Source organism: Marmota monax, unplaced genomic scaffold (assembly GCF_021218885.2).
Source record: "Marmota monax isolate L192 unplaced genomic scaffold, Marmota_monax_Labrador192_F-V1.1 WCK01_AAM20220418_F8-fsc00061, whole genome shotgun sequence".
NCBI classification, from domain to species: Eukaryota; Metazoa; Chordata; class Mammalia; order Rodentia; family Sciuridae; genus Marmota; species Marmota monax.
Genome location: NW_026695230.1, coordinates 5811459 through 5837989, shown reverse-complemented (window position 1 = coordinate 5837989; position 26531 = coordinate 5811459). Strand labels below are relative to the sequence as shown.

The 26531-nt window shown below is 33.3% G+C and overlaps 1 protein-coding gene across 4 annotated transcripts in view; it reads left to right on the top strand.

The window, feature by feature from the left end:
* Positions 1-26531, top strand: part of Prmt3 (protein arginine methyltransferase 3) — a 121077-nt gene that overhangs the window by 10488 nt on the left and 84058 nt on the right. For all 4 annotated transcript variants that reach the window (XM_046438248.2, XM_046438246.2, XM_046438247.2 and 1 more), the window contains exons 6-9: positions 38-197; positions 1808-1949; positions 6728-6793; positions 21241-21362. In XM_046438248.2, coding sequence (XP_046294204.1) covers positions 38-197; positions 1808-1949; positions 6728-6793; positions 21241-21362 — 490 coding nt within the window. The remainder of the gene's footprint in view (positions 1-37; positions 198-1807; positions 1950-6727; positions 6794-21240; positions 21363-26531) is intronic.

Sequence of the window (26531 nt, the reverse complement as noted above, 5' to 3'; positions counted from 1 at the left end):
AGATGGCCTGATGAAAATGTCCCTTTATTTTTTTTAGATGTGGAAGACCTTTATGAACCAGCATCAGTTCCATTCTCATACCCCAATGGACTCAGTGAAAGTACATCTGTCGTTGAGAAATTGAAACATATGGAAGCCAGGGCGCTGTCTGCTGAAGCTGCGTTAGCTAGAGCACGTGAGGATCTGCAGAGAATGAAGTAATTTATCAGACTTATAGAAAATTAATTGTTGTTAGATCCTTCAGCTCACATAGCTAATGGCAAGGTAGAATATAGAACACTTCATATACGAGAAAACACAATGAAGAAATTAATTTTGGTAGCATTAATGATATGCAGCACTTTTGTATAGTTTGGATAAAGTCAATTAATGTAAAATTTTATGGATTTATCTATTATATAGTTCATAATTATTTTTATATTAAAGGTGGTTGTTTTGACAGAGTTACCCTTCAAATGTTTTTAATGTCTTCCTTTCAATTTTCCTATTGATTTCTTCATTTTACTTTTTCTGTCATAGGTTTTTAAAAGTGGAAGCATTAATATAGTTTAGGTTTGGGGGAAATTACAGTGTTGAAATTTTTGTTTTTAAGGAATAAAGTATAATGTAGGGCAGGGGTTGTGTCTCAGTGATAGAGTGCTAACACGTGTGAGGTCCTGGGTTTGATTCTCAGCACCACATACAAATAAATAAAACAAAGGTCTATTGACAATTAAAATATATATGTATGTGTATGTATGTGTGTGTATATATATATGCATATATATATATGTATATATTTAAAAATATATATAATGTAGTATTTAATACAAAATCAGTTAAGTGGAGGTTGTTTTCTAGTGAGTAAGTTAATATTCTAGTAGTGTTGCGCTTCTCAGAGTTTAAGTGCATATCAATCACTTGGGATTCTTGTTAATGTAGATTCTAATTTAGGAGGTCTAGAATAGGGCCTGAGATTCTGGCTTTTTTTTTTTTTTTTTAAGATAGGCTCTCACTAAGTTGCTGGGGCTCGCCTTGAATTTGGTATCCTCTTGCCTTAACCTCCTCCAAGTCGCTGGGATTACAGGTGTATGCTATTGTGGCTGGCCTGATATTCTGTATTTTTAACGTGTACCTCTGAGCTTTACCTGGTGGATTTATGAGTCAGCTGCCATTGCCTAAGTACCCATTTGATGGTTTGCCAGAAATGTCCTGCATGACAGAGGAGAGTCAGTTTTAGTTCTTCTTCCTTGTTTCTGATTTTTATGCTTGGGAACCTTGTAACCAACACTGTCTCTACTTGCCTCTCCTTTGTATTTCTCTCCTTTGAATACTGTACGGATTATTAGTTTGTCATAATCAGTAAAGTAGCTGAATTTTAGGGCTGGAGTAGGTAGTGTTAGATACACTACATGTAAATAGTTATCTGTTTGGGTCTGCTACCTGCCTGTTTAGCACATGGTTTTAAAAATTATTGTGAGTTAAAATATACTACATGATTCAGCTGCTAAAAAAGGTTTATTTTAGAACAACAGAAATGATAAATTTGAATAAAGAAAATGTGCTTGTTTGCTTAGTGAAAGAAAGAACCATCATCTGCAGTTGGCATTGCTTTTGTGGTTTGCACAAGGAATGCTCACCACTGGGTTTGAGTATGCCACAGCTTAAGATCCAGCAGGGGGAGCTTTGGGTTGCTTAAGAGACATTGTGATTTAGGAGGCTCATCACCCTTTCCACCCCTCCCCCTTCCTCTTCCTCAACCTCTAGCCTTTCCTTTTTTCATGGTCCAATAAACCTGTCTCAAGGGTGTATTTCAAATTGATTACAGACAATTTGCTCAGGATTTTGTGATGAACGCAGATGTCAGAACCTGCTCGTCATCTACTGCCATTGCAGACCTCCAGGAGGATGAGGACGGTGTTTATTTCAGCTCATACGGGCATTATGGGATACATGAAGAAATGCTAAAGGTTAGAAAAGAGCACAAATCTGCCACATCCGTACTAAAGGAAAAATAGAACAGGGTTTTCCTTAATACACGAGAACACTTTTTTTCCCCCTGTAAGAACAGCTTTTTAAATCTCTTGGTGTTTAATAGCTCATCTTGTGATAGAAGGATTATAGAGCCTCAAGATCATTGTAAATTATATTTAGGACATTGGCAAAAACTGCTTAATGATTTTGGTCTTTTCAAGAGTAACTATTTATATTAAATAGAAATAATTATGCTATTATTTTTTAATCTGAAGAAAATGATTAATTTTAGTGTGTTAAATACCAATGCTAAATTGGGGCAAATTTTTGATATAGAGTTTAATAATAATTCTCATAATTGTTATATATGACTTTTACACTTGATATCATTGATACATAGAAATATTTCCTAAATTGGTCAAATCAGATATTTAAATCTGGTTGATTTTAATTTTCAAAATGATAATGTCTAATTATAGAAGTCAAGTTCTAGGTGTACCTGGCAAGTATATGTTTTATCAAGTATTATTTAAAGTAGCAATATTTTTAGTTTGGTTAAACTGAAAATACTGGCTGGCATGGTTTTATATACCTGTAGTCCCAGCACCTGGGAGACTGAAGCAGAATTCCAGGGCTAGCCCGGGCAACATAATGAGATCCTATCTCAAAAACAAAAACAAAACAAAACTTGAAAATATCTAACTAGCATAAAATTATTGTTTGATTGTGAAAGCTATGTAAATTTTCTGATAATTATCTCTGGGGATTTTAGATGTCACCCTTACCTTCAAAAAAAACCAAACCAAAACAAAACCAGTCAACAAAAGTCCCTTCCTAAATTCTTTCTCCAAAGATTATTTTATTTAATGGAAGTCCTAAAACTAGGTTTCCCTGAAACATGCATTTTTAGATAGCCAGGGATATTTTATAACATTTATTTGTGTTGTTCAGTCAGTTTTGCAGAATGAAAGTGGAACCGTTATAATTATTATAATTATAATTATGTAGGGGCTTTTAAAGCAATGTCATGTCATTACTAATTACATGTCATGGTTTTGCTTTTTGTTGTCACTTGGGTAATAGCATAAAATTATAAATAATAGCTATCTTGTAAGTAATAAATTATTTTAAGTCCAGTAAATTTGCTTTAAAAAGTTGACTTAACTCCATTTTCTTTGTTCAGTTAATTTTATTATTTGTTAATTTTATTATTTTATTGTTCAAGTTAATTCTGTTATTCATTCTTTTTCTTTTTTGGTACTAGGGATTAAACCTAGGGGTGCTTTTTGCTAAGTTGGCCAGGGTAGCCTCAAACTTGAGGTCCTCCTGCCCCAGCCTTTGAATAGCTGAGACTGCAGACATGTGATAGAACATTTTCTTTAAAGAAATTAATCTAGGCCAGTGTTTGTCATTTTAAATCACCCCATTAATTTAAATGATATAAACCTTTAATATCTTTGGTATGGTACTTGTGTTGGCTTTTTCAGACAAGTAAAGGTAAAGTGTTGTCAGTTTAATTATCAAGGAAATCCAGTTCAAGCATTGACAAATCTCTGTCCTGAACATTTGTATCTTTATTTGAATCTTCACACCTGACCATATATCTTTAAGTCCTTTTGGAATACGTGTAGATTTAACAAGTTCCAAAAAAAGAAAAGAAAAAATAATTCCAAGTTGAAGATTCTAGTGGCATCTGTACCCTTTTAGAGAATCACTTAAGAATTCTTATTAACATTCTCTGTGCCTTAGTCTCCCTTGGCTGTTGTGCAATGTAATTATCGTTAGGATTATTCTGTTTCTTACCAGAACAATTACCTACCACTAGAATATTACCTAATTTTTATTAAGTAATTAAAAATTGAGAATCCCTATTTATTTATTGGCATTACAATTCTTATTACACATATAAAACATAATTTTTCATATCTCTGTATATACAGTATGTTCATGCCAATTTATGCCATTATACATGTACTTTTGTTGTTTTTTTTTTTTTTTTTGAGAAACCCTATTTATATAGGACTTATTTTTATGCTTAAATTGGCTTTGCTTTGATAGAATATGATTTGGATTTTCTGTTGTTGTCTCTGTTTTGGCATGTGTTTTGATTATAACTTTAAATAAAAGTAGTTTGTTATTTTTTTTTCTTTCTACAATTTTTATTGGTACATTACAGTTGTACATAATAAAAAGATTTGTATATTTACACAATATAACAATATAATTTGGCCAGTATCACTCCCTATCACTTACCCCCCTCTCTGGCTACCACCTTTAGTGCCTTTCCTCTGCTGATCTCTCCTTGATTTTCATGAGATCCCCACCCACTATTTCTTCCCCTTTTATTTTTTATTTTGCAACAGGGTCTTGCTGAGTTTTAGCTCAGGGTCTTGCTAAATTGCTGAGGCTGGGTTTGAATTTACAGTCCTCCTGCCTTAGCCTCCAGAGCTGCTGGGATTACCAGCATGTGCCATTGTGTCCTGCCCAACCCCTTATTTCTTAATTTAAGATGAAGATACCTTTTTTGAATTCCAGAGATATAGTTGAAAATCGATTGCCATTTTCTGTTACTTTTAGCCTCATTCTTAATTTTGTTTATATTTATAATAATAATTCCATGGCACTTTACTCATCCTAAGCTATTATCATGCTAAGTATTTGAGCCCTAATTTTGTTCTTAGATTCAATACGTTGATACAAAAAAAATTGAAAAAATGTTTTTGTTTATTATTTTGTTTTGTATTGATGTGTTTGTTTTTTGTTAGAATAAATTTTTAGAAGGATTGTGAAGGTTAGTTTTTATTTGCTTGCATTTTAACATTTACTACATTTTTCTTTCAAAAATTCAGTTTAAATTGAAGCTCTGTTAGATGCAGGGTTCTGTGTTTGGCATACTTTGGATTTCATTGCATTGGGGTAAGCATATGAACAAAATCATATGAATACATAGAGAGAGCCAGAATGAAAGATTATAGTTCAGTCGAGCAGCAGTGCGTGGAGTTGGGACAGTAGTGGGATTCTATTGATTAAATTGGATTGGTGTGAGGCAGGGTGATTGGTGAGAGCTTTCCAAGTGACTGCAATCATGACCGATGTGCACCCTTTGTAGGTTTTCTTGTTTCAGCAAGGATCACCGGTTATAGGATGAGAAGAGTATAAAAAAGATAAAAATGTATAAAATGGTATGGTTTAAAAAAGGACCATTTGGAATAAGCTTAGATAATTGGTTAATATATTTAAATTTATTTAAACATTTAATATGTTTATTAGTATCTCTTAGTAATTCTTAAAGGAACTTAAAATCTAAAAGCCTCAATATTGACATGAAAATGTTTTTTGAGGGGTATGGTTTGTATAACATTTTGATAATATTGAAATTTATTGTAACTGTAGTTGTTATTTGGTATCCTTGGGGGATTGATACCAAAACCCACAGAGAATAACAATTTGCAGATGCTCCTGTCTCTTATATAAAATGATGTGGTGTTTGCATACAGTCTACCCACATCCTGCTCTGTACCTTTAAGTCATCTCTGTTTTATTTATAATGCCTAGTACATTGTAAATGCTATGTAAAGAGTTATGCAGTATTTTTAAGGGAATCATGACAAGAAAAGTCTTGCACACGTTCAGCACAGATGCAATTCTTTTCTTTCTCTCTCTCTTTTTTAATGGTATTAGTATTTAACCTAGGGGAACTTTACCACTGAGCTTAATTTCCCAGCCTTTTTTTTTTATATATATAATTTTGCGACACGGTCCTGCTCAGTTGCTGAGGATGGCCTTGAACTCTTGATCCTCGTGCCTGACCCTCCTTAGTAACTTGGGTTACAGATGCATGCCACTGTGCCCAGAGTTATTATTTGTTTTAAATATTTTCTGTCTTCAGTTGGTTAAAACTTCAAATGTGAAACCCATAGATACAGAGGGTCAACTCAACTACTTTTTTTTTTTAACCTAGTGTGAAACCCTCAACTAGAATTCTCATTTTGTAATATTTAATTTTATCAAATTTTGTCATATTTTATAGTTACTTGGCAGCAAAACTCTTAAGTGCCTTATTTGCAGGCTCTGTGTGTCTCAACTTAGGGAATGAGCTCTGCTTATGAGCCATTGTAAATGTTAGAATGTTGAATGCCTACCTTGGTCACAGTTCACATGGACTTGAGAGTACAGGATCTTATAATGTGAGCTGCAGGGTTCAAATGATTTACTTTCAGGTTTCAGGCTTTTAAGCATCATTTCCTACTACAGAAATTTCTATAAATAAAATGGGATTATAAATCATATAGGCACTGATAATGATTTTCTTAGAAAAACATATTCAGCTTAGCTTCATTTTTCATGTGCACTTGCAACTTTTACATTTATCTGTTTTGTTTCTTCTTTCCTTATTTTAATAGAGCTGTAGAGCCGGGAGTTGGGCTTCACATTCCAGGCCCTACTTAAATGAGCAAAATAATCTTTTGGTTTTAATTATCACTTGAAGTTCTATAGTGATAATGCATGTAGAGAGAAAAATATATACATTTTTAAAAGAATGTGGATAGATCTTATTTGACTTTCAGTGTTTTTTAAACAAATGCTTTCTTTGTGTTATTGTTATTCCTATTCTTTATTGTTTTCTTTTTAGGAAAAAAAAAAGCTTGATTTTCTAGGTAGACTGTAGCTGTAGAAACTAGCAATGTGTCATAAAATGGCAAAAATCTTCCAAAGATTTTTTTTTATTTATTCACACTGCCCTATAAACATGATGTTTTCCTCTCTCCTGCAGGACAAAGTACGAACAGAAAGCTACAGAGATTTTATATATCAAAATCCACATATCTTCAAAGACAAGGTGAGTAGCTTGGCTAATAGAATTGTACATTTCATGTAGTTCTTGAGCAGTAAAAGTCCCCTTTTCAGTCATCATTGTGATAGCGGTTGATTTAACATACCCGGGCTTTATTTCATGGAAGACTTTTATGATGCTACTCTATGGTGCAAGATTCTGATAACGAAAATGCTGATTGGTGCTGTCAGTCAATATTTGTTTTTTAAAATTGAAAGTCATTAATTATTGTGACAGAGCCTTTGTAAACTTTGTTTATCCAGATAATTTATAGTAATTCCTGTGAATTTCAAGTTTATCAGATAAGCCCCATATCAAGTCACAATCAGATAAGCCCATATCATTATTCTAGTTCATGGTTAGTAGTTAAAAGTAATAATCTTAAGAATGTATTAGTAAGCAGAGTTAAATATTATAAGGTAGAATTCATTTAAATGCTTTCTTTTAATAACCTTATTGATTTACCCCTGTATAAGAAACTTTATATTTTATAGTTTTAATAGTTATTTATTTCAAAGGTGATAGCATATATGTACATGTTTGACTTTTGTATCATTTGCTCTTCCTTCTGTATGAATCTTTAACTTTTTCGTCTCTTCCTCCTTTTCTCCTTCCCTTTTTTCTGTCCCTCTCTACATTGATGTGATTATTTGAAAGTTCAGGTTTTCTCTTTTTTTTCCTCTTCATTAGAAATAATTTAGTCAAAAATTATGATCTCTGCCATTTATATACCTTTGCTTGGGAATGTTTCCATACTCTTCTCATTTCAAGAATATGTATATTGAAAACATATCAGGATTTTATAAAGCCTTTTTCATTTCCATTTTAAAAGATCCTTCTCTAAAATTACTTCATGGGTTTTACATAATATTAGCAACAGTGAATAAACCTTTTTTTTTTTTTGAGAACCACTTTTCTTACTTTTTATGCTATTTGGGATATAATCTGGACTGCCTTTTCACTTTTTGTATGTCTTTCCTAAAAAGCAGTTTCACTTGTGACTTAGCTTAGACAGGAATGTCCTAAATTTATATTGTGCTCTGATATCTTTTGTGCAAAGAATTACCCATTGTGAAAGATTTATAATGGTGTGTGTGTTTTGCTGATTCCCTTCATAGACAAGTAAATTGTTTTTATTTTTAAAATTGTAGTTACTATCAGTTCTTTGTACATAGCTCTTTTGTTTGTCTTATGTTATTTTAGTGGAGACTAATCATTTTTTCAGTTTTTATGTTTGTACTCATGCTAGAAACAATTCAGTATGTATTTTTTTAAAAAAACACTTTGTTTATAGTGATGCAAATTATGTTAGTAGTAAATATTTTTTATTTCTAGTTGAATTATACCCAGATTTTTATTTTATTCTTAATAAATTGTGTAGAAATGAAGTATATATTGATCTGGGAATTGCTAATATTGGCTAATCAGGAACCAGATGTATGGTATCTGGCAAGTGATATCCTTTTGAGCCTTATCTGTAAAAATTTTCAAATCCATTTTGATTGGCTTTGAGCCCTCTTCTCTCAATATTTCATGATATGGTACCATGAGGAATTTAAGAAAGTAAGTTGGAGCTTTTTTCTTTGGTGTGCTCCTGAGTAGACTTCTGTCTTGTAATAGGTAAGATAATACTGAAAGGGCTCAAGTATTAGTAATCATAAGGTTTAATTATTTGAAAATTAAGTATTTGTGGATATTCTATAAATGTGCAACAATTCTTACTGAGTTCAAAGAACTGAACCGTCACTTTTTTGCTTCTAGTTTTTAGTTATGACAGTATTATTATGTTACATATTTTTAAAGTACCATGAAAAACACTAACCATTTAATTACTTTGTTTGTTTCCATCTGTACCTTTTACTAAGTGAGAGAACATGCCAGAGTAGAAAAAGGGCTTGTTAATAAGTTCAGAGTATTTTCTTTTGTACTTTGCCTAAAATGCTTGTGTTTTTTTTTAATCACTCTATGATGAGTTTTGTTTGCCATTTATTGCTTCTCGGAAGTGTACTGTAATGTAAAATATTTTAGATTTTTAATTTTTTCTTATTTTTTAGTACTGGGGATTTCTTTTAGTACCAGGTTTACTTTACTACTGAGTTACATCTGCGGACCTTTTTATTTTTTATTTTGAGACAGGGTCTCACTAAGTTGCTTAGGGCCTTGATAATTTGCTGAGTCTGGCCTTGAATTTATGATCCTCATGCCTCAGCCTCCCAAGTTGCTGGGATTATCGGCATGTGCCAGCATGCCCAGCTCAGTTTTTCGCTTCTTAAAGCACATTTATGAAAGGATTTTCTAAAATTAACAAATAATCTAGAGCTTTTGTTTTGTTTTGTTTTGTTTGAAAAATTAGTAAAAATAATATGTATTTATTACACTGTAATTTAAAACATTAGAAACATAATGAAGGTGTTTTATTTCTGTATAGAAAGCTTATCAGAAGTAGTTGGAACAGTCCTTGCCTTCTATATGATATAGAACATGTATTTTTTCTGTGCCTTCATAAATTTTGTATATTTAAATGATTCATGATTCATTTATTAAACTATAGCTAGATTTAGAAAATATAATACCATATATTTAAATATCATTTGATAATTTATAGATAATTTTCAGACATGTTTTTGTCACTATATAATATACTTATATCTAGGCAGTACTTATCTCCATTTTACATGTAGTGTGACTTTATTTCAAACCAGTAGATTAATTGACTTTTTCAAAACACACAGCTAAAAACCCTAAGGCTTTTTTACTCTAGTTTAGTGTCCTTTCCCCTGTTACCACACTTTGAGTACCAGCACATTAATATAGAATGAGTTAGGAATTGGGGTGGGACCCATTAGCTACCTACTAATTAACACTATTTCTCATATATGTACATATATATTATATGATTTTTTTGCCATAACAGGATATGATCATAAATTATTTAAATATAAGTTATTTACAAATTTATAAAGTTACAACAGAGTTCTTCCTAAATTTACTACTGTTACTCTACTTTTATCACCATTAGATAAAACAAACTTGGTATCATAGCACCAGCATCTATATCACACAGGAGAGGTTTATTTTTCAAAAAGTGCTTGAAATGAAAATGTTTTTCTTCCTTTCTTCATTCTTTCATCTCTCCCTGTCTCCTTTGCTTTCTTCCATTCTTAATATTGTTTCAGTTCACAAGCTCCTGTGGGGACCATATGGTATCTCAAATTAATTTAACTTTGGGTAGCTTTTAATCCTGTTTTTACCCACTTGTAATTAATTCTATTTGTAGTCCATTGAGGAAGCTCCCAGTTAGGTGCCTTTTTATGCTTCTGGTTATTATCTACAGTTATAATTGGTTCATTTTTTTTCTTTTTCTTTCTTTTTTTTTTTTTTTTAAGGAAAATCAACATCTTTATCATTTCATTAAATAAGTTTTTGATTTTGTCAAGTTTTAGTGTATCTGCTGAATTTTGGGTTATATGTAATAAAGTACAATTTAAAATATAATTATAGGCTTTAAAAGCAGATCGATCTATGTTTGAATATAAGCGCTCTAATTTAACAACTGTATGATCATAAACCTGTTTTTTAATCTCTGAAGCTCAGTGTTCTCATTTGCAAAATGAGAATTAAATGAAAATCATACATGTGTGCACTCATGTATATACATATGAATTATATATGTGTGTGTAGTTTCATAGAAAACACATTTAATTGAGGTATCATATACACACCCTTCACTCAGAAATTTTTTCATGGAGATCATTTGTTATGAACCTTCATTTTTTTTTTCCTCAGTTTTTTTTTTTTTTTTTTTTTTTGATAGTAGATGTTGAGTATCTTTTTTTCTAACATTTTTTAATGATTTATACATCCAGTGTAGGAATGTCCATAAATTGTTTCAGTTTTTATTTTAGAAATAATATTGCATATAATAAAAATATTTCTTATGTACGTGAGTACAATTTAAAATTAATTCCTAGCAGAGGACTCTCAAGAGTCAAAAAGGGTATACCCCTGCTTGGTGTTGGTGCTGCTATCTTGTCTTTCCATAAATTGTATGTGAATATGATGATCTTCGTATACACCATTGCCAAAGCACCATTTAATCAAGTTTCTTAATTGCCTACTGACCTTTTATTTTTATTTTTGTCAGTCTTTTATTTCAACTAAATCTTGTGTGAGACACTTGGCTCAGTCACCAGAAACACACACACACACACACACACACACACAAATCACTCATTGAGTTTTCCCAGAAACTTATGACATACTATTGTGTTAATAAATATTTTTAAAAAATTATTTTGTTTGCAACAATTTTGTATGGATTACATCTTAAAAGCAAATTCTTAATGTATGTAAAAGTAATTATGCTAAAATGTACTGACTCACCAGATGGACCACGTGTGCAACAACACATTCCCACTAGGAGACCATCTGGGTAGAGGATAAGGAGGCACAGTGCTGTAGTCTTCTTACAATTTATTTATTCAGTGGAAATCAGGCTGTTTAGATTTCTCTCTTTTTGATTCAATTCTAACAAATTATATTTTCAAAATATAATTGAAAAAAATGCAGTTCTAATAGTAAATAATATAGACAAAAAAATTTATAGGCGGAATGATTAATGTGCAGGACATATGAAAAGGATTTATTTTTAAAAAATGTAAAGCATGTAACAAATGATACAAATTGAAAGTCATATCATGTTCTTGAATAAGAAAACTTAAAATTTTTTCTTTTCTCTGAATTAATTGTATTTAAACTCAATTCCTAAGAACATGGCTAAGATGTTTTTTAAGCCTAGACAAGCTGATTCACTTGTTCATATAGGAAAATAAGGACAACTATCCATGGGGAAAAACCCACATTGAAGATCATCCAGCTTCACTAGGTATGAAAACATTCTGTAAAGTTTCTGTAACTAAAATAATTACCAACCCAAGAATATATAGATTAGCAGAGCAGAAATAAAATCCAGAAATAGATTGATATATACACATAAATTTTAGTCACTATTAAGGGCATATAACAAATTAGTGGGGAAATCATACTATTTAATGACTGATATTGTGGCAGTTGGATCAAAAGATAAAAAATATGCTGAGAGAAATTATTGTGAAGTCATATTTTAAAAAGTTAATTTCTTTAATCTCTTTAATTTAAAAAGAACTTTTTTAATTTTTGCTAAGTACATGCTGTACCACTGAGCTATATCCCCAACCCCGAAGAATTCTTATTTCATAAAAATTGATTACACTGATAAAAGAACTAGCAACTCAGTGGAAAAAAATGGGGAAAAGATATAAGTAGATAGTTTATATATAGAATGATCTAAATCTCATGGTAAGACAAATATATATTAAAACTAGACCAATATTATCATTGTTTTTTGGTTGGCAGACATCTCAAAACTTTTTCTTTTGTTCCATATGCTAGTTTCATGTGAGGAAAGGGGCATTTATTTGCATGTTGCCCTTTGGAATCTTCATGAGTAGAATTACCTGTGGAGATCATTGCGCTTACCTCTAGCATAATTATGAATATGTATGTACTTTTTGATCCAGTGTTTTAACATCTAAGAATATATTCTATAGATTTATTCTATAAATAAAAGGAGGTTATTTATTGCATTTCTTCCAATAGTAAAATGTCAAAAACTACCCGAATGCCAATCAGTAGAGAATTGGATCGGTAAATTATTGTATAGCCATAATATGGAATCTTATACAGCTACATAAAAGAAAGGAGCTCTATAAACTGACATGGAAAGATTTCTAAATGATATTCCTAGTTTAAAAATAGCAGTATATATCTCATGGGTACAATATGTTAACATTTGTGTAAAACTGCAAAGGAAAGATATATAGTAGATTTTTTTAAATTAATTTATTTGTTCTAATTTGTTATACATGACACCAGAATGCATTTCAATTCATATTACACATATAGAGCACGATTATTCATTTCTCTGGTTGTACACAAAGTAGAGTCACATCATTCGTGTCTTCATTCATATACCTAGGGTAATGATGTCCATCTCATTCCACCATCTTTCCTACCCCCATGCCCCTTGCCCTCCCCTCCCTCCCCTTTACTATCCAAAGTTCCTTCATTCCTCCCATGCTTTCCCCACCCCCATTAAGGATCAGCATCCACTTTATCAGAGAAAACATTCAGCCTTTGGTTTTTTTGGATTGGCTTACTTCACTTAGCATGATATTCTCCAATTCCTCCATTTACGTGCAAATGGCATGATTTTTCTCTTTTAATGCTTAGTAATATTTCATTGTGTATATATGAAACAGTTTATCCATTCTTCTATTGAAGGGCATCTAGTTTGGTTCCATAATTTAGCTATTGTGAATTGTGCTGCTACAAACATTGATGTGGCTATATGTCACTGTAGTATGCTGTTTTTAAGTCTTTTGTGTATAAACCAAGGAGTGGGATAGCTGGGTCAAATGGTGGTTCCATTTCAAGTTTTCCAAAGAATCTCCATACTGCTTTCCATATTGAGTGCACCAATTTGCAGTTACATCAACAATGTATGAGTGTGCCTTTTTCCCCACATCCTCATCAACACTTATTATTGCTTGTATTCTTGATAACTGCCATTCTGACTGGAGTGAGATGAAATCTTAGAGTAGTTTTGTTTTGCATTTCTCTAATTGCTAGAGATGTTGAACATTTTTTCATACATGTGTTGATCACATGTATATCATCTTCTGAATGAGAAGTATCTTTCAGTTCCTTAGCCCATTTATTGATTGGGTTATTTGGTTTTTTTGGTGTTAATTAAGGTTTTTGAGTTCTTTATATATCCTGGAGATTAGTGCTCTATCTGATGTACATGTGGTAAAAATTTGCTCCCTTTCTGTAGGCTCTCTCTTCACCTCACAGATTGTTTCTTTTGCTGAGAAGAAGCTTTTCAATTTGAATCAATCCCATTTATTGATGCTTGATTTTATTTCTTGCGCCATAGGAGTCTTGTTAAGGAAGTTGGGTACTAATCCAACATCATGAACATTTAGGTTTACTTTTTCTTCTAATAGGTGCAGGGTCTCTGTTCTAATTCCTAGGTCCTTGATCCACCTGGAGTTGAGTTTTATACATGGTGAGAGATAAGGGCTTAATTTCATTTTGCTGCATATGGATTTACAATTTCCCCAGCACCATTTGTTGAAGAGGCTATCTTTTCTCCAATATATGTTTTTGGCGACTTTGTCTAGTATGAGATAGCTGTATTTATGTGGGTTTGTCTATGTGTCCCCTATTCTGTACCGTGGGTATACAAGTCTATTTTGGTGCCAATACTATGCTGTTTTTGTTACTATTGCTCTGTAGTATAGTTTAAGGTCTGGTATAGATGCCACCTGCTTCATTCTTCCTGCTAAGGATTGCTTTAGCTATCCTGGGTCTCTTATTTTTCCAGATGAATTTCATGACTGCTTTTTCTATTTCTCTGAGGAATGTCATTGGGATTTTGACTGGAATTGCATTAAACCTGTATAGTGTTTTGGTAGTATGGTCATTTTGATATAATATTAATTCTGCCTATCAAAAAACAAGGGAGATCTTTCCATCTTCTAAGGGCTTCTTTAATTTCTTTCTTTAGTGTTCTGTAGTTTTCATTGTAGTTTTTCACCTCTTTCATTGATTCCCAACTAATTTATTTTGTTTGAGGCTATTTTAAATGGGGTAGTTTTCCTAGTTTTTCTTTCAGAGGATTTGTCACTGTTGTACAGAAATGCCTTTGATTTATGGGTGTTGATTTTATATCCTACTACTTTGCTGAATTCATTTATTAGTTCTAGAAGTTTCCTGGTGAAATTTTTCAGATACTCTTAGAATCATGTGATAGTTTGAGTGGTAGGGATAGTTTGAGTTCTTCTGTTCCTACCCATATCCCTTTAATTTCTTTCATCTGTGTAATTGCCCAGACTAGAATTTCAAGGACTATGTTAAATAGAAGTGGTGAAAGAGTGCATCCCTATCTTGTTCCAGCTTTTAGAGGGAATGTTTTCAATTTTTCTCCATTTAGAATGATGTTGGCCTTTGGCTTAGCATAGATAGCTTTTACATTGTTGAGATATATTCCTTTTAGACCTAGTTTTTCTAGTGTTTTGAACATGAAGTAGAGGTATATTTTGTTGAATGCTTTTTCTGCATCTATTGAGATGATCATGATTCTTATTTTTAAGTCTGTTGGTATGATGAGTACATTTATTGATTTCCGTATATTGATCCAGCCTTGCATTCCTGTTATGGCATTCCATTTGATCATGGTGCACTATCTTTTTTTTTAATTGATTTTTTTAAAAATGCACTACCTTTTTAATATGTTTTTGTATCTGATTTGCCAGAATTTTACTGATAATTTTTGCAGCTATGTTCATTTGAGATATTGTTATGAAGTTTTCCTTCTTTGATGTGTCTTTGTCTAGTTTTGGAATCAGGGTGATATGGCCTCATAAATGAGTTTGGAAGTATTCCCTTTTTTTCTTTTTCATGGAATAATTCAAGGAGTATTGTTATTAGTTCTTCTTTGAAGGTCTTATAGAACTAAGCTATGAATCTATCTGGTCCAGGGCTTTTCTTGGTTGGTAGGCTTTTGATGGCGTCTTCTATTTCATTGCTTGAAATTGATCTGTTTAACTTGTGTATATCATCCTGATTCAGAGTAGGTAAATCATATGACTCTAGAAATTTGTCAATGTCTTCGATATTTTCTGTTTTATTGGAGTACAAATTTTTAAAATAATTTCTAATTATCTTCTGTATTTCTGTAGTGTCCATCATGATATTTCCTTTTTTATCACAGATTTTAGTAATTTGAGTTTTCTGTCTCCTTTGTTAGCATGGCTAGGGGTTTATCAATTTTATTTATTTTTTTCAAAGAACCAACTTTTCATTTTGTCTATTTTTTCAGTTTCTTTTGTTTGAATTTCATTGATTTCAGCTCTGATTTTAATTATTTCCTGTCTTATACTTTTTTTGGTATTGATTTGTTCTTCTTTTTTAGGGCTTTGAAATTTAATGTTAGGTCATTTATTTGTTGACTTTTGTTTCCTTTTAAGGAACAAACTCCACGCAATGAACTTTCCTCTTTGTACTGCCTTCATAGTATCTGAGAGGTTTTGATAATTTATATCATTGTTCTCATTTACCTCTAAGTATTTTTTAATCTCTTCTTTGTTGTCTTCTGCCATTGTTCATTCATTAGCATGTTATTTAGTCTCCAGGGTTGGAGTAGCTTCTATTTTTTATTTTATCATTAATTTCTAATTTCATTCCATTATGATCTGATATAATGCAGGGTAGTATCTCTACTTTTTTGTTTTTACTAAGAGTTGCTTTGTGGCATAATATATGGTCTATTTTAGATAAGGATTCATGTGCTGCTGAGAAGAAAGTTATTCACTCTTTGATGGATGAAATATTCTATGTATTCCAGTTAAGTCTAAGTTGATGATTGTATTATTGAGTTCTATAGTTTCTTTGTTTAGTTTTTGTTTGGAAGATCTATCCAGTGGTAAAAGATGTGTGTTAAAGTCACCTAGTATTATTGTGTTGTGGTCTATTTGACTCTTGAAATTGAGTTTGCTTGAACATAGATGCTCCATTGTTTTAGGGCATATATATATTTTTTCTTTATTAAATTATTTGTTTATTATAACTTGTTATATACATGATGGCAGAATGCAATTCATTTCATAGTACACAAATAGAGCACAATTTTTCAAGTCACTTGTTGTACACAAAGTATTTTCACATCATTCGTGTCTTCATACATGTATTTAAGGTAATGATATCTAACTCATTCTACCTTCATGCCCTTACTAGGGGCATATATATTTATAATTGCATGTCATGTTGAATGTGTGGTTGGTTTCCTTAAGCATTGCGTGATATCCTTCTTTATCCCATTTGATTAATTTTGGCTTGAAGTCTACTTTATTTGAAATGAGGATGGAAAGAAATCCCTGCTTCTTTACACAGTCCATATGAGTGGTATGTTTTTTCCCAACTTTTCACCCTCAGTCTGTGAATGTCTTTTCCTGTGAGGTGAATCTCCTGAAGGCAACATACTGTTGGGTCTTTTTTTAAAATCTGCCAGTCTATGTCTTTTGATTGGTGAGTTTAGGCCATTAACATTCAGGGTTATTATTGAGACATGATTTGTATTCCTGGTCATTTTTGTTTAGTTTTGGTTTTTAACTTGACTTGGTTTCTCCCTTGATTGGTTTGTGCTTTAGTGTAATATCTCCCTTTGCTGATTTTCATTGTTGTTTTTTGTTTCCTCCTTATGGAATATTTTGCTGAGGATATTCTGTACTATAGACTTTTTACTTGTAAATTCTTTCAACTTTTGTTTTTCATGGAAGGTTTTTATTTAATCATCAAATCTGAAGCTTAATTTTGCTGGATTCTTGTTTGGTATCCATTTTCTTTCAGAGCTTGGTTATTCTAGGCTCTTCTAGCATTGAGGGTCTGGGTTGAGAAATTTGCAGAGATCCTAATTAGTTTCCCCCTATATGTGATCTGATTCCTTTCTCTTGTGGCTTTTACAATTCTCTCATTATTCTGTATGCTAGGCATTTTCATTATAATGTGCCTTGGTATAGATCTCTTGTGATTTTGTACATTTGTTTCCTCTAAGCCTCTTGTATTTGATTTTCCAATTTATTCTTCAGGTTTGGAAAATTTTCTGATATTTTTTTCATTTAATAGATTGTTCATTTCTTTGGTTTATAACTCTATGCCTTTCTCTATCTCAATAATTCTTCGTCTTTTTATGTTATCCCATAATTCTTGAAAGTTCTGCTTATGGTTTCTTACCATCTTCACTGTGTGATCAACTTTATTTTCAAGAGTATATATTTTGTCTTCATTGTCTGGGGTTCTGTCTTCCAAGTGATTTAATCTCTTGGTGATGTTTTTATTGAGTTTTTTATTTGGTTTATTGTTTCCTTCATTTCATTTGTGGGGGTTTGTTCTTTGTTGTTGTTGTTGTTTTTTTTCAAAATCACTATCTCATTATTGAAATAATCCTTTGCTTCCTATATTTGCTCTCTTATATCATCCTTTAATTCTCAGAACATTGTAATTATGAACATCCTACTCCTTCTTTGATATTTCTTCTGCTGTACTGGCCATGGATTCTAATAATGTGGTATCTTGGTTTGTTTGGGGCACTTTCTTCCCTTGTTTTTTCATGTTGTTCGTGTGTCTTCTCTTCTAACAGTGTGTTTCTAAGGTGTTACAGTTTTTGCTCTGTAGGTTTATAGTGTCCCTGCAAGATTCCAGTACCTCTCCTTTAAGGGGAAATCAATATGAATAGATCGTAATGCAAACAATATACAGCCTTAAGTCAAATAGCTCCTATTAAGACATTTATGGTTTTGTCACACTATATAGAAATGGTGAGTTTAATTATTATCTACTATATAAACAGTAGGTTTGCAAAAGGGTCTATAGCTTCTGATGGTGGACGAAGAGAGAACCATGGGTGGGGTGTAGAATGAGATGTTAAGAAGGTAGGAGATGAGGATATAGTTATCAGATCTTAGGAAGTGTGAAAGAGGAATCAAAAGAAGTTGGCTAGGAGCAAGAGAAAAGAGAGAAAGTATTTTGGGGGAGACAAGTAAGTGGGAAGACAATAGAAAGAATACAAAAAACAAATAAACATAAAAATTAAGAAAAACAAAATGTAAAAACAGGAGATAAAGGAATATACAACACAACTGTAATATTACTATTCAGACATCCCAGTCCCCAGTAGACTGATCCATGAAAAGTACTTGGTTTTGCAGATGTTGGGGATGTGAGGGCAGGAGAAGAGAGAGAAAAGGCGGCGGGCGGGGGAGAAAAAGGAAGAAAACATATCTCAAAGGAAAATTAAAGGATTGTTTCTGTTGGAGTTCACTATCTTTCCTGTTTCCCTTCTTATCCAGTAAGTGTAGTTGTCTGTTGTTTTCTGCTATCTCCACCCTCAGGATGGTGAAGGTTATTAGGGTGGGACTGTTGGTCTTAGGGATGGAACTTCTGAAGGTGGGATATAGTACTTGCTGGTTCCAGTTGGGAGACTGCACCCAAAGGATCTCCTTTGAGGCCCGCTTGTGTGATGTGGGTGCCTGGTCTTAATTCCTTATATTGCCTGTAGACCTCAAAATTCCTGGTCTCTAATTTAGTCTCTTAACTGTATCTCATCTCCTCCCTTTCTACTTCCGAATCAGGAACCTCTCTCTCACAGGCCAGCACACACCTATTGTGGAGAGCTGTTTTGTTTGGGGCAGATCAGGACCAGGTTTTGTAAGCTAAGGACTGGCCATGTAGCTGCAAGCACTGTGCTGGTTTTGTGGCTGCAGGGAGAGGGGGGAGTCGGGGGACTATAGGTACCTTGATATTGCTTCTAGGCCCCATCTGGTATCCCAAGCTGTGAGTTGTCACAAATGAAGATGGCGATGGCAGTAGCAGCGATAACCCAAGTTGGTGACAAAAGTGTCCCAAGATGGAGGCAGCTGCTTTCAGAGGTCCAACCGGGCAGTGGTGTTGGGCAGCATGTTTGGAGATGCAGCTCTGTGGAATGCAGTGTTGTGGCTGGCGGCTGTCTCCAGACCCTGTCCAGTGTTCCCAGGTGTAGGCAACTATGGCATTGGTTGCAGTGCCCAAGATGTAGTGACCAGGGGAGCCCCAAGCTGATAGATGTGTAGCCACACGAGATCAGCGGCTGGCCAGGGTTCCCACGTGGGCAGGTGGCCAAGGGTCCTGTTCAGATGCTGAGGCCAGGGGACCTGTGTGGACACAGCAGCCAGGATTCCTGTGCAGGAGCAGCTGTAGTGGATTCTTAAATACATAAAAATCTCTTGAAGGATACATAAGAAATGTATTTTTTAAACCTACATGAATATATAACCTAGTGATAAAAATGAAATACTTGGTCAGCAGTATAATAAATTCTTACAGATATGTTGTTCTTTTTGTTACTTACTATTAGAATAAAAAATCCAGAGCTCCATGTGATTTTTCCCCTACCAATCCCTGCCCTCACCTCCAAGTGACCTCTTTCCCACCAAGCTCAGCCATATGGGCCATCTTGCTTTGCTTGGGATCTTATGCCTTGTATTAAATATCATTCTTTCCATGGCTGGAATATATTTCCACAGATCTTTGCATGACACACTCTTTTAAGTCTTTCAGTTCTCTGCTTACACATATTCAAAAAGTATTCCCAGGGGCTGGGGTTGTAGCTCAGTGGTAAAGCACTTGCCGAGCATGTGTGAGGCACTGGGTTCGATTCTCAGCACCACATAAATAAATAAAGTTATGGTGTTCATGTATAGCTAAAAATATATATTTTAAAAAGTATTCCCAGAGCTGACTAAAAGTTTGAAGGGTTATATGCCTTTTCCTGTGCTTTAACCTTGACTTTACTCAATGTTTCTTTATAACATTTCTAACATTTTATATTCTTTTATTTATTCATTGTTCATTTCTCCAAGAAGTTTGCATGTATCATTAAGACAGAGATTTGGTCTTATTAGTTGATGCACTTAGCAGTGCTTACTCTATACTTACATTAGAAGGGCACTATAATAACTTTGTATTTAGGACAAGCATATAGGATTTTTTTTAGAGCTTTGATAATGAAAGATTTAAAGCACTAAGGTTTTCAGTAGTTTCACAGGATAGTTTACTTCCAAGTGTTGTTTTGTTTAATATGTTTCCTGGGTGACTTGTTTTTATTTTTACTGTGACCTGAGCAGGTTTCAATATGTACTATTCCAAGAAAAACATAAAATTCTTGATTTTAGAAATAATTACTTCCCACCTACTTTCAAATCATCTTAAACTTCAGATCTTCTAAATACTTTCTTTCACTAATAATGGAATATCATTTTTATAACCTAAATCTTCAAGTTACTGAATTCTGCAGAGGCTTTTTTTCCCTCCTATGGTTGTTGTATTTGTTCTGTTAAAATAAGATATTCAATTTGGGAGATGGGGGGGAAATGGTCATTTTCTACATTCTTGATTTCTTTATAGTGATTATTAAATTGTATTGGATCAGACTGTTTTGCTTAATTATTTCCACTCAAAGTTGAAAAAGTTTTATTTTTTTAAATTTAGAATTACTGAGCCTAACTTTGAACATATGGACAAAAAGGAAATTGAAAACAATAATTTTTTATCAAGAAGTCTATAGAAATTACTTGTTTAATATCTCTTAAATTTAGCAATGTTTTGCCTAATAGTAATAGACTATGGCCATTATATTGTTACTAATTTAAAACAACCCATTGTAATATCTTCAGTTTCCTTAAGGAGAAAATACCATATTTGAACAGTGAACTTTAAAATTTTTATCATATTCTGTATCTACCCAGAAACACCATATTGTATGAATAGAGTTTGAACTAGAAGACCTTTGTGATAATGTCTTTTTTTTATTACCCCAGGTGGTGTTGGATGTTGGATGTGGAACTGGAATTCTCTCTATGTTTGCTGCTAAAGCTGGGGCAAGGAAAGTTCTTGGAGTTGATCAATCTGAAATACTTTACCAGGCAATGGATATCATAAGGTAGATATATTTTTAAGGCTTGCAAATTTGTTCTAAAATTGGACAATTATTTAATAGATTTTCTTGTCTCTAGTAGCTGTCAAATACAGACTGTTACAGACTGTAAAGCTTTTGTCTAGAATAATAAGATTTTAAATTGGATTAAGCTAGTCACTTTTGAATTGAGTGGTGCTGGGTAATGTTTTCAAGGATGAGAATTATTTTTATATTTTTTTCCCTTTTTACTTATGGCCATAGATAGGCTAATTCTAATAGAAAATTAGAAATTACCTCTGGGCGTGGTGGTGCATATGTGTAATCCTGGCAAACCATGAGGCTAAGGCAGATGGGATGCAGGTTTGAGGCCAGCCTCAGCAACTTTCCAAGATCCTTAGCAACTTTCCACGACCTTGTCTCCAAATAAAAGGACTGAGTATGTAGCTCAGTGTTAAAGCTTTCCTGGGTTCAATCTCCAGTACCCTTTAAACATAAAAATAAAATTAGAAATTACTGATATTTGTGGTGATATTGACAGAGGACTCTCTAAGTAACTAAATATTTATTTTTAATATTTTAGTTGTAGATGAACACACTACCTTTATTTATATATTTATTTTTATGTGGTGCTGAGGATTGAACCTGGTGTCTCACACATGGTAGGCAAACCCTTAAGCACTGAGTCACAACCCAATCCCCTAACTAAATATTTATGTCATAATATTTTCTTTAGCAAATATTCAATAGATTTTCTTGTCTGTAGTAGCTATCAAATATAGACTGTTTTAGTAAAGCTTTTGTCTAGAATAATAAGACTAAGAGAGATATCTCCTTCTTTCATAACAATATTAGCCCTTTTACTTTTTTTTCTTACGTAAGTTCCACAATGGCTTACAAGTAAGGCAAAGTGGATTTAGTTTATCCCCTAACACTTAATTTTAGTACTTAGGTTAATCAGTCATAATTGATTTTACAATTGGCTTATATACTCATAAGAAAGACAGTTTACAACCTGTTAATCAGAAGAGTTGTTTTATTAATGATAGTTACAGAAAGGCCCAATATGCAAGAACAGATAAATATGAGAAAAGAGTTCAAGAGAGTAGAGTACAAAATGAAACTAAAGCTTGACCTTTTATATCACAGAAGAATAGAAATTGTAAAACAGAATACAGAAAAGTTTAATTTTGATAGGATAGTTGTAATAAATGATCATTTAAAAAAAAATAACCAAATGTATTTTTTGAGGCATTGATGCCAAGCCTCACATACAACTACTACTATTAACTGTTTTCTATTGTTGTATGTTCCAAACTAATTCTATAGTATTATACATGTGGATGGTGGTTGTACTACTATTAACTAACAACCTTATAATTACTGCTAACATTAAGGAATTACATGCCAGCCACTTTGCAAAGCACCATAAAGGAATTAAAATTTTAAAACAGTCTTAGGAAAAGATTGTTTTAAACAACCCTATTTTATAAGTGAAGAAACCAAGCTTAAAGAAGTAATTTACCCATTTTTATAAAGCTAATTAATGAAAGAGCCAAAATTAGAATTCAAGTCATATGATTCCAAATGCTGAAATAAGTATGCTATACTACCTTCTCACTGACTGATGAATCAGTAATTGGAGGTCTTAGCAATAAATTGTTTCCTGCATAGTCTTTTAAAAGTCTGTTCACAAACAGAAGAACAGAATTTATTTTGCCCCACAATGTGAATTTTACTATTTCAAATGGAAGGAAAAGGAGAGATGCATATGAACTATATGAAAATAGCTACTATTTCACAACATAAAAACGGCACATCAGAACATTTCTGAAGAAACAGTACAAAATGTTGGCCTATCGAAAACAAAAAGGCTTGCTTTTCACAGAACACTGATGAGGGCTAAGATTTATTATAGCAAAGTTTACAGTGCAGGAATAGCAGGTAAAAAGATACCCATAGGCTAAGAAGTCACAGACATACTTCAAGACATCCATCTTTACACCCCAGCTTCAAATCTCAAGACACATGAGATCTTAATACCCAGAGAAGTTTGCTGAGTCTTAGTGTCTTTAGTTCTCAAAGAGTGCTATTCATGTAGGTATAAATCTGACATGTGACCAGCCATAGTACAGATCTGAATCAGACACCATGTGTGTATCATGAATCTTCTGTTTACTTTTAAACATATAGTCATTCTTGTTTATTTAGACCCACTGCTTTAGGCTAATAACATCATTTGTTACCCAGTAACGATGTTGAATGTTCTAAGAGCTCTCTTAAAGATTGATCAATCATTGCCATGCCTATGGGGATAACATAGTAGGGCAGATCTCCTATGTTAACTCTTCTCACAGATCCAAATTAAAAACCTGGGATTCTTACTTGATCTTTCTTTCTCCTTTACCCAGCATATCTGTTGCAGACATAATTCTTTTAATTGAGAGTCCTTAATGTTTCTCAAATCTGCCATGTTCCATCCTTGATGTTTCACAAATCCATATCTTTATTAATATTTCTGTATCTCTTATTTGAATGGATAAAGCTGCTCTTAATAATTTCTTGAGTTGTTTCTACTTTGTCTTCACCTCCCAATGCTCCCTGTGGTAGAGTGATACCTATGTTTCTACCCAATTCTACCCTTTTAAATTAAAAAAAAAAAAAAAAGGAAGAAAGGAAAAGAAGGATGTTTTCTGAGATGTATAAGATGTATGTATAAGAGATGATGAAAAAGAAACTAAAAATGACCTATGATCCTACTGTCAGAGATTATTGTTGACATTTTGGTATCTTTCCTGATAGTCTTAAGAGCATTAAGTCATAGGAAATTAAATCCATACAAAAGTCAGTTGTACTAAAATATCAGCTTCTCAAGGTTAGGGCAGGGAATTTTCTCTTTTTACTGATGCATCCCAACCATCTGGCACATGGTAGGCATTCAATGTAAATACTTACTCTGAGTGAATAAATTAATGAATTTCTGATACCTACCATATCACATGACACCTATCACATCTCAAGACAGGTTAACCACCATCACCAAAGCCTGAAAACCCATTGTCTCTGCTTGAATCCAAATGCTCCTTTTCATTAGTATTTTTTTTTTAACAAGGACTTAGAGGCTGCTTTTGCTCAAAACATTGACTCTTCCCCTGGACCTACAAATGTATAAAAACTTGGCGCCTCTGACTCCATTTTGCATCTAGCTTCTTGAGTTGTTCATCTTGGATTCCAGGAACAACAGGTCTGATCCATAGAGGTTTTTTTTGTTGTTGTTTGTTTTTTTAATTGATTTTTTTAAACAAATAAATGTCAGTGGGATGCATTACAATTCTTATTACACTTAAGTTTTTTATGATGAGTAGAAACTAATCCCCAGGCAACAGCAACTTTCTTATCACCACTGATAAGGCACCACCTGACCAATCCTGAGGTAATGATCAATTAGACCCCCATTTGACCAAGAATGCTTGACTGTGCATACTTTGGGTCCCTTTATCTGTATAATATGGAGCTCATGTCCTCAAAGACAGGACTGGAAATGCTCAGTCCCCTTTACCTATGGTGTAGCTATATTAAAGTTCCTTTGCTGCTTTTTACCATTACTTTTTCCATTTGATTTTGGGTTTGATTTGTTGGGACCCCAACAGATAGGCCTCTGGCATAGGACTCCAGTAACATTTTCATTACATTTAAAGCTGAGTTGTTGCTCATTTCAAACAATAAATGTCCTCAGTATTAGTAATTTCATAGCTGCGCACATGTAAATACCAGACTGGCTACAGTGGCACATGCCTATAATCCCAGCAACTTGGGAGGCTGAGACACTGGAGCATCACAAGTTCAAAGCCTGCCTCAGCAATTTAGTGAGGCCCTAAGCAACTTAGCAAGATACTGTCTCAAAATAAAATATAAAACCACTGGGGATGTGGCTCAGTGGTTCAGTGCTCCTGGGATCAATTGCTCATACAAAAAAAAAAAAGTAAATACCAGTGATATATACTTGGGAGGGGGAAGCTCATGAAATAGCCTTGTTTTGGGTCCGGGTCTAGGACCTATGTTTCTATCTGCCTATTTTCCATGAAATATGCATACGTTTGTCCCCTGCTTTATGGTTAAAGATCTTTACTTTTTGTTTCTATTTATGAATGGAGGACTACATTCTTTAGTAAAGATCGCTAGTATGGGTTTGTTTTTTCTCTTTGAGAGGAAAAAAGGGAGACTTGGTCAGGACATAATTCTTCCAATAAGTTTTTAGTTCCTTTGTCACTTTTTGGCTCCCACATCCATAATAATCTTTTCTGATGTGTTCACTGGGCACTGAGTCCTCCTTCACAGATTTGTCAATTCTCCTTCACAGGTTTTTCATTTCTTTATTTTCTTACTAACTTATCAGAATCTTTGGTTTTTGGTATCCTCCAAAATCTGTGCATTTATATTTTTCTGTCATTTCACTGTGCTGAAGAGAGAAAATAGAAATATGTGAACTTTGATGATATACTGAACTGAAAACAAAGTAATATTAAACTTGTGTATTTTTAAATCTCTTAGAGTATTCCTTTCCTCCCTTTCATGTGCTCTTTAAAAAAAAAAAGTCATTGTCATCCACCTATTCTTTTAGGTTAACTTTAGAATTGTTTTATGACTCTTTATGTATTTATTTATTGGTTGCTAAGGATTGAACTTAGGGGTACTCTACCACTCAGCTATATCTCTAGCCATTTTTATTTTTTATTTTGAGACAGGGTCTCATTAAGTTGCTGAGGCTGGCTTCAAACTTGGGATCATTCTGCCTCAGTCCCCCAGGTTGCTGGAATTATAGGTGTAAACCACTGTGCCCAGCTGTGACTAACTTTTAATGCCACTTACTTGATTAGGTGTTCATTGTGTGAACTCCATGATACTTCTTATTGTTTGCTTGTCTATCTTCTTGTGTTCCATTGTCTAAGTAAAATCTGGACTCATTAGCATCTCTCAGAATACCTCCCAACATTGTCCCTGCGTACGACCTCTTCTGGCTGTAGTCATGCTAATTATTACAGTTCTTTAAATTTGCTGTTTCTCTCCCATATAGACGCACAGGCAGTAGTGTACATGCACATGACCATGCCCACTCCCAGACCTACATAGATCTTTGTGATGCTGTCTTTTCCTGTCAAATTCAGGTGTCACCTACCTGGTTAAGGGTTTGCTGTA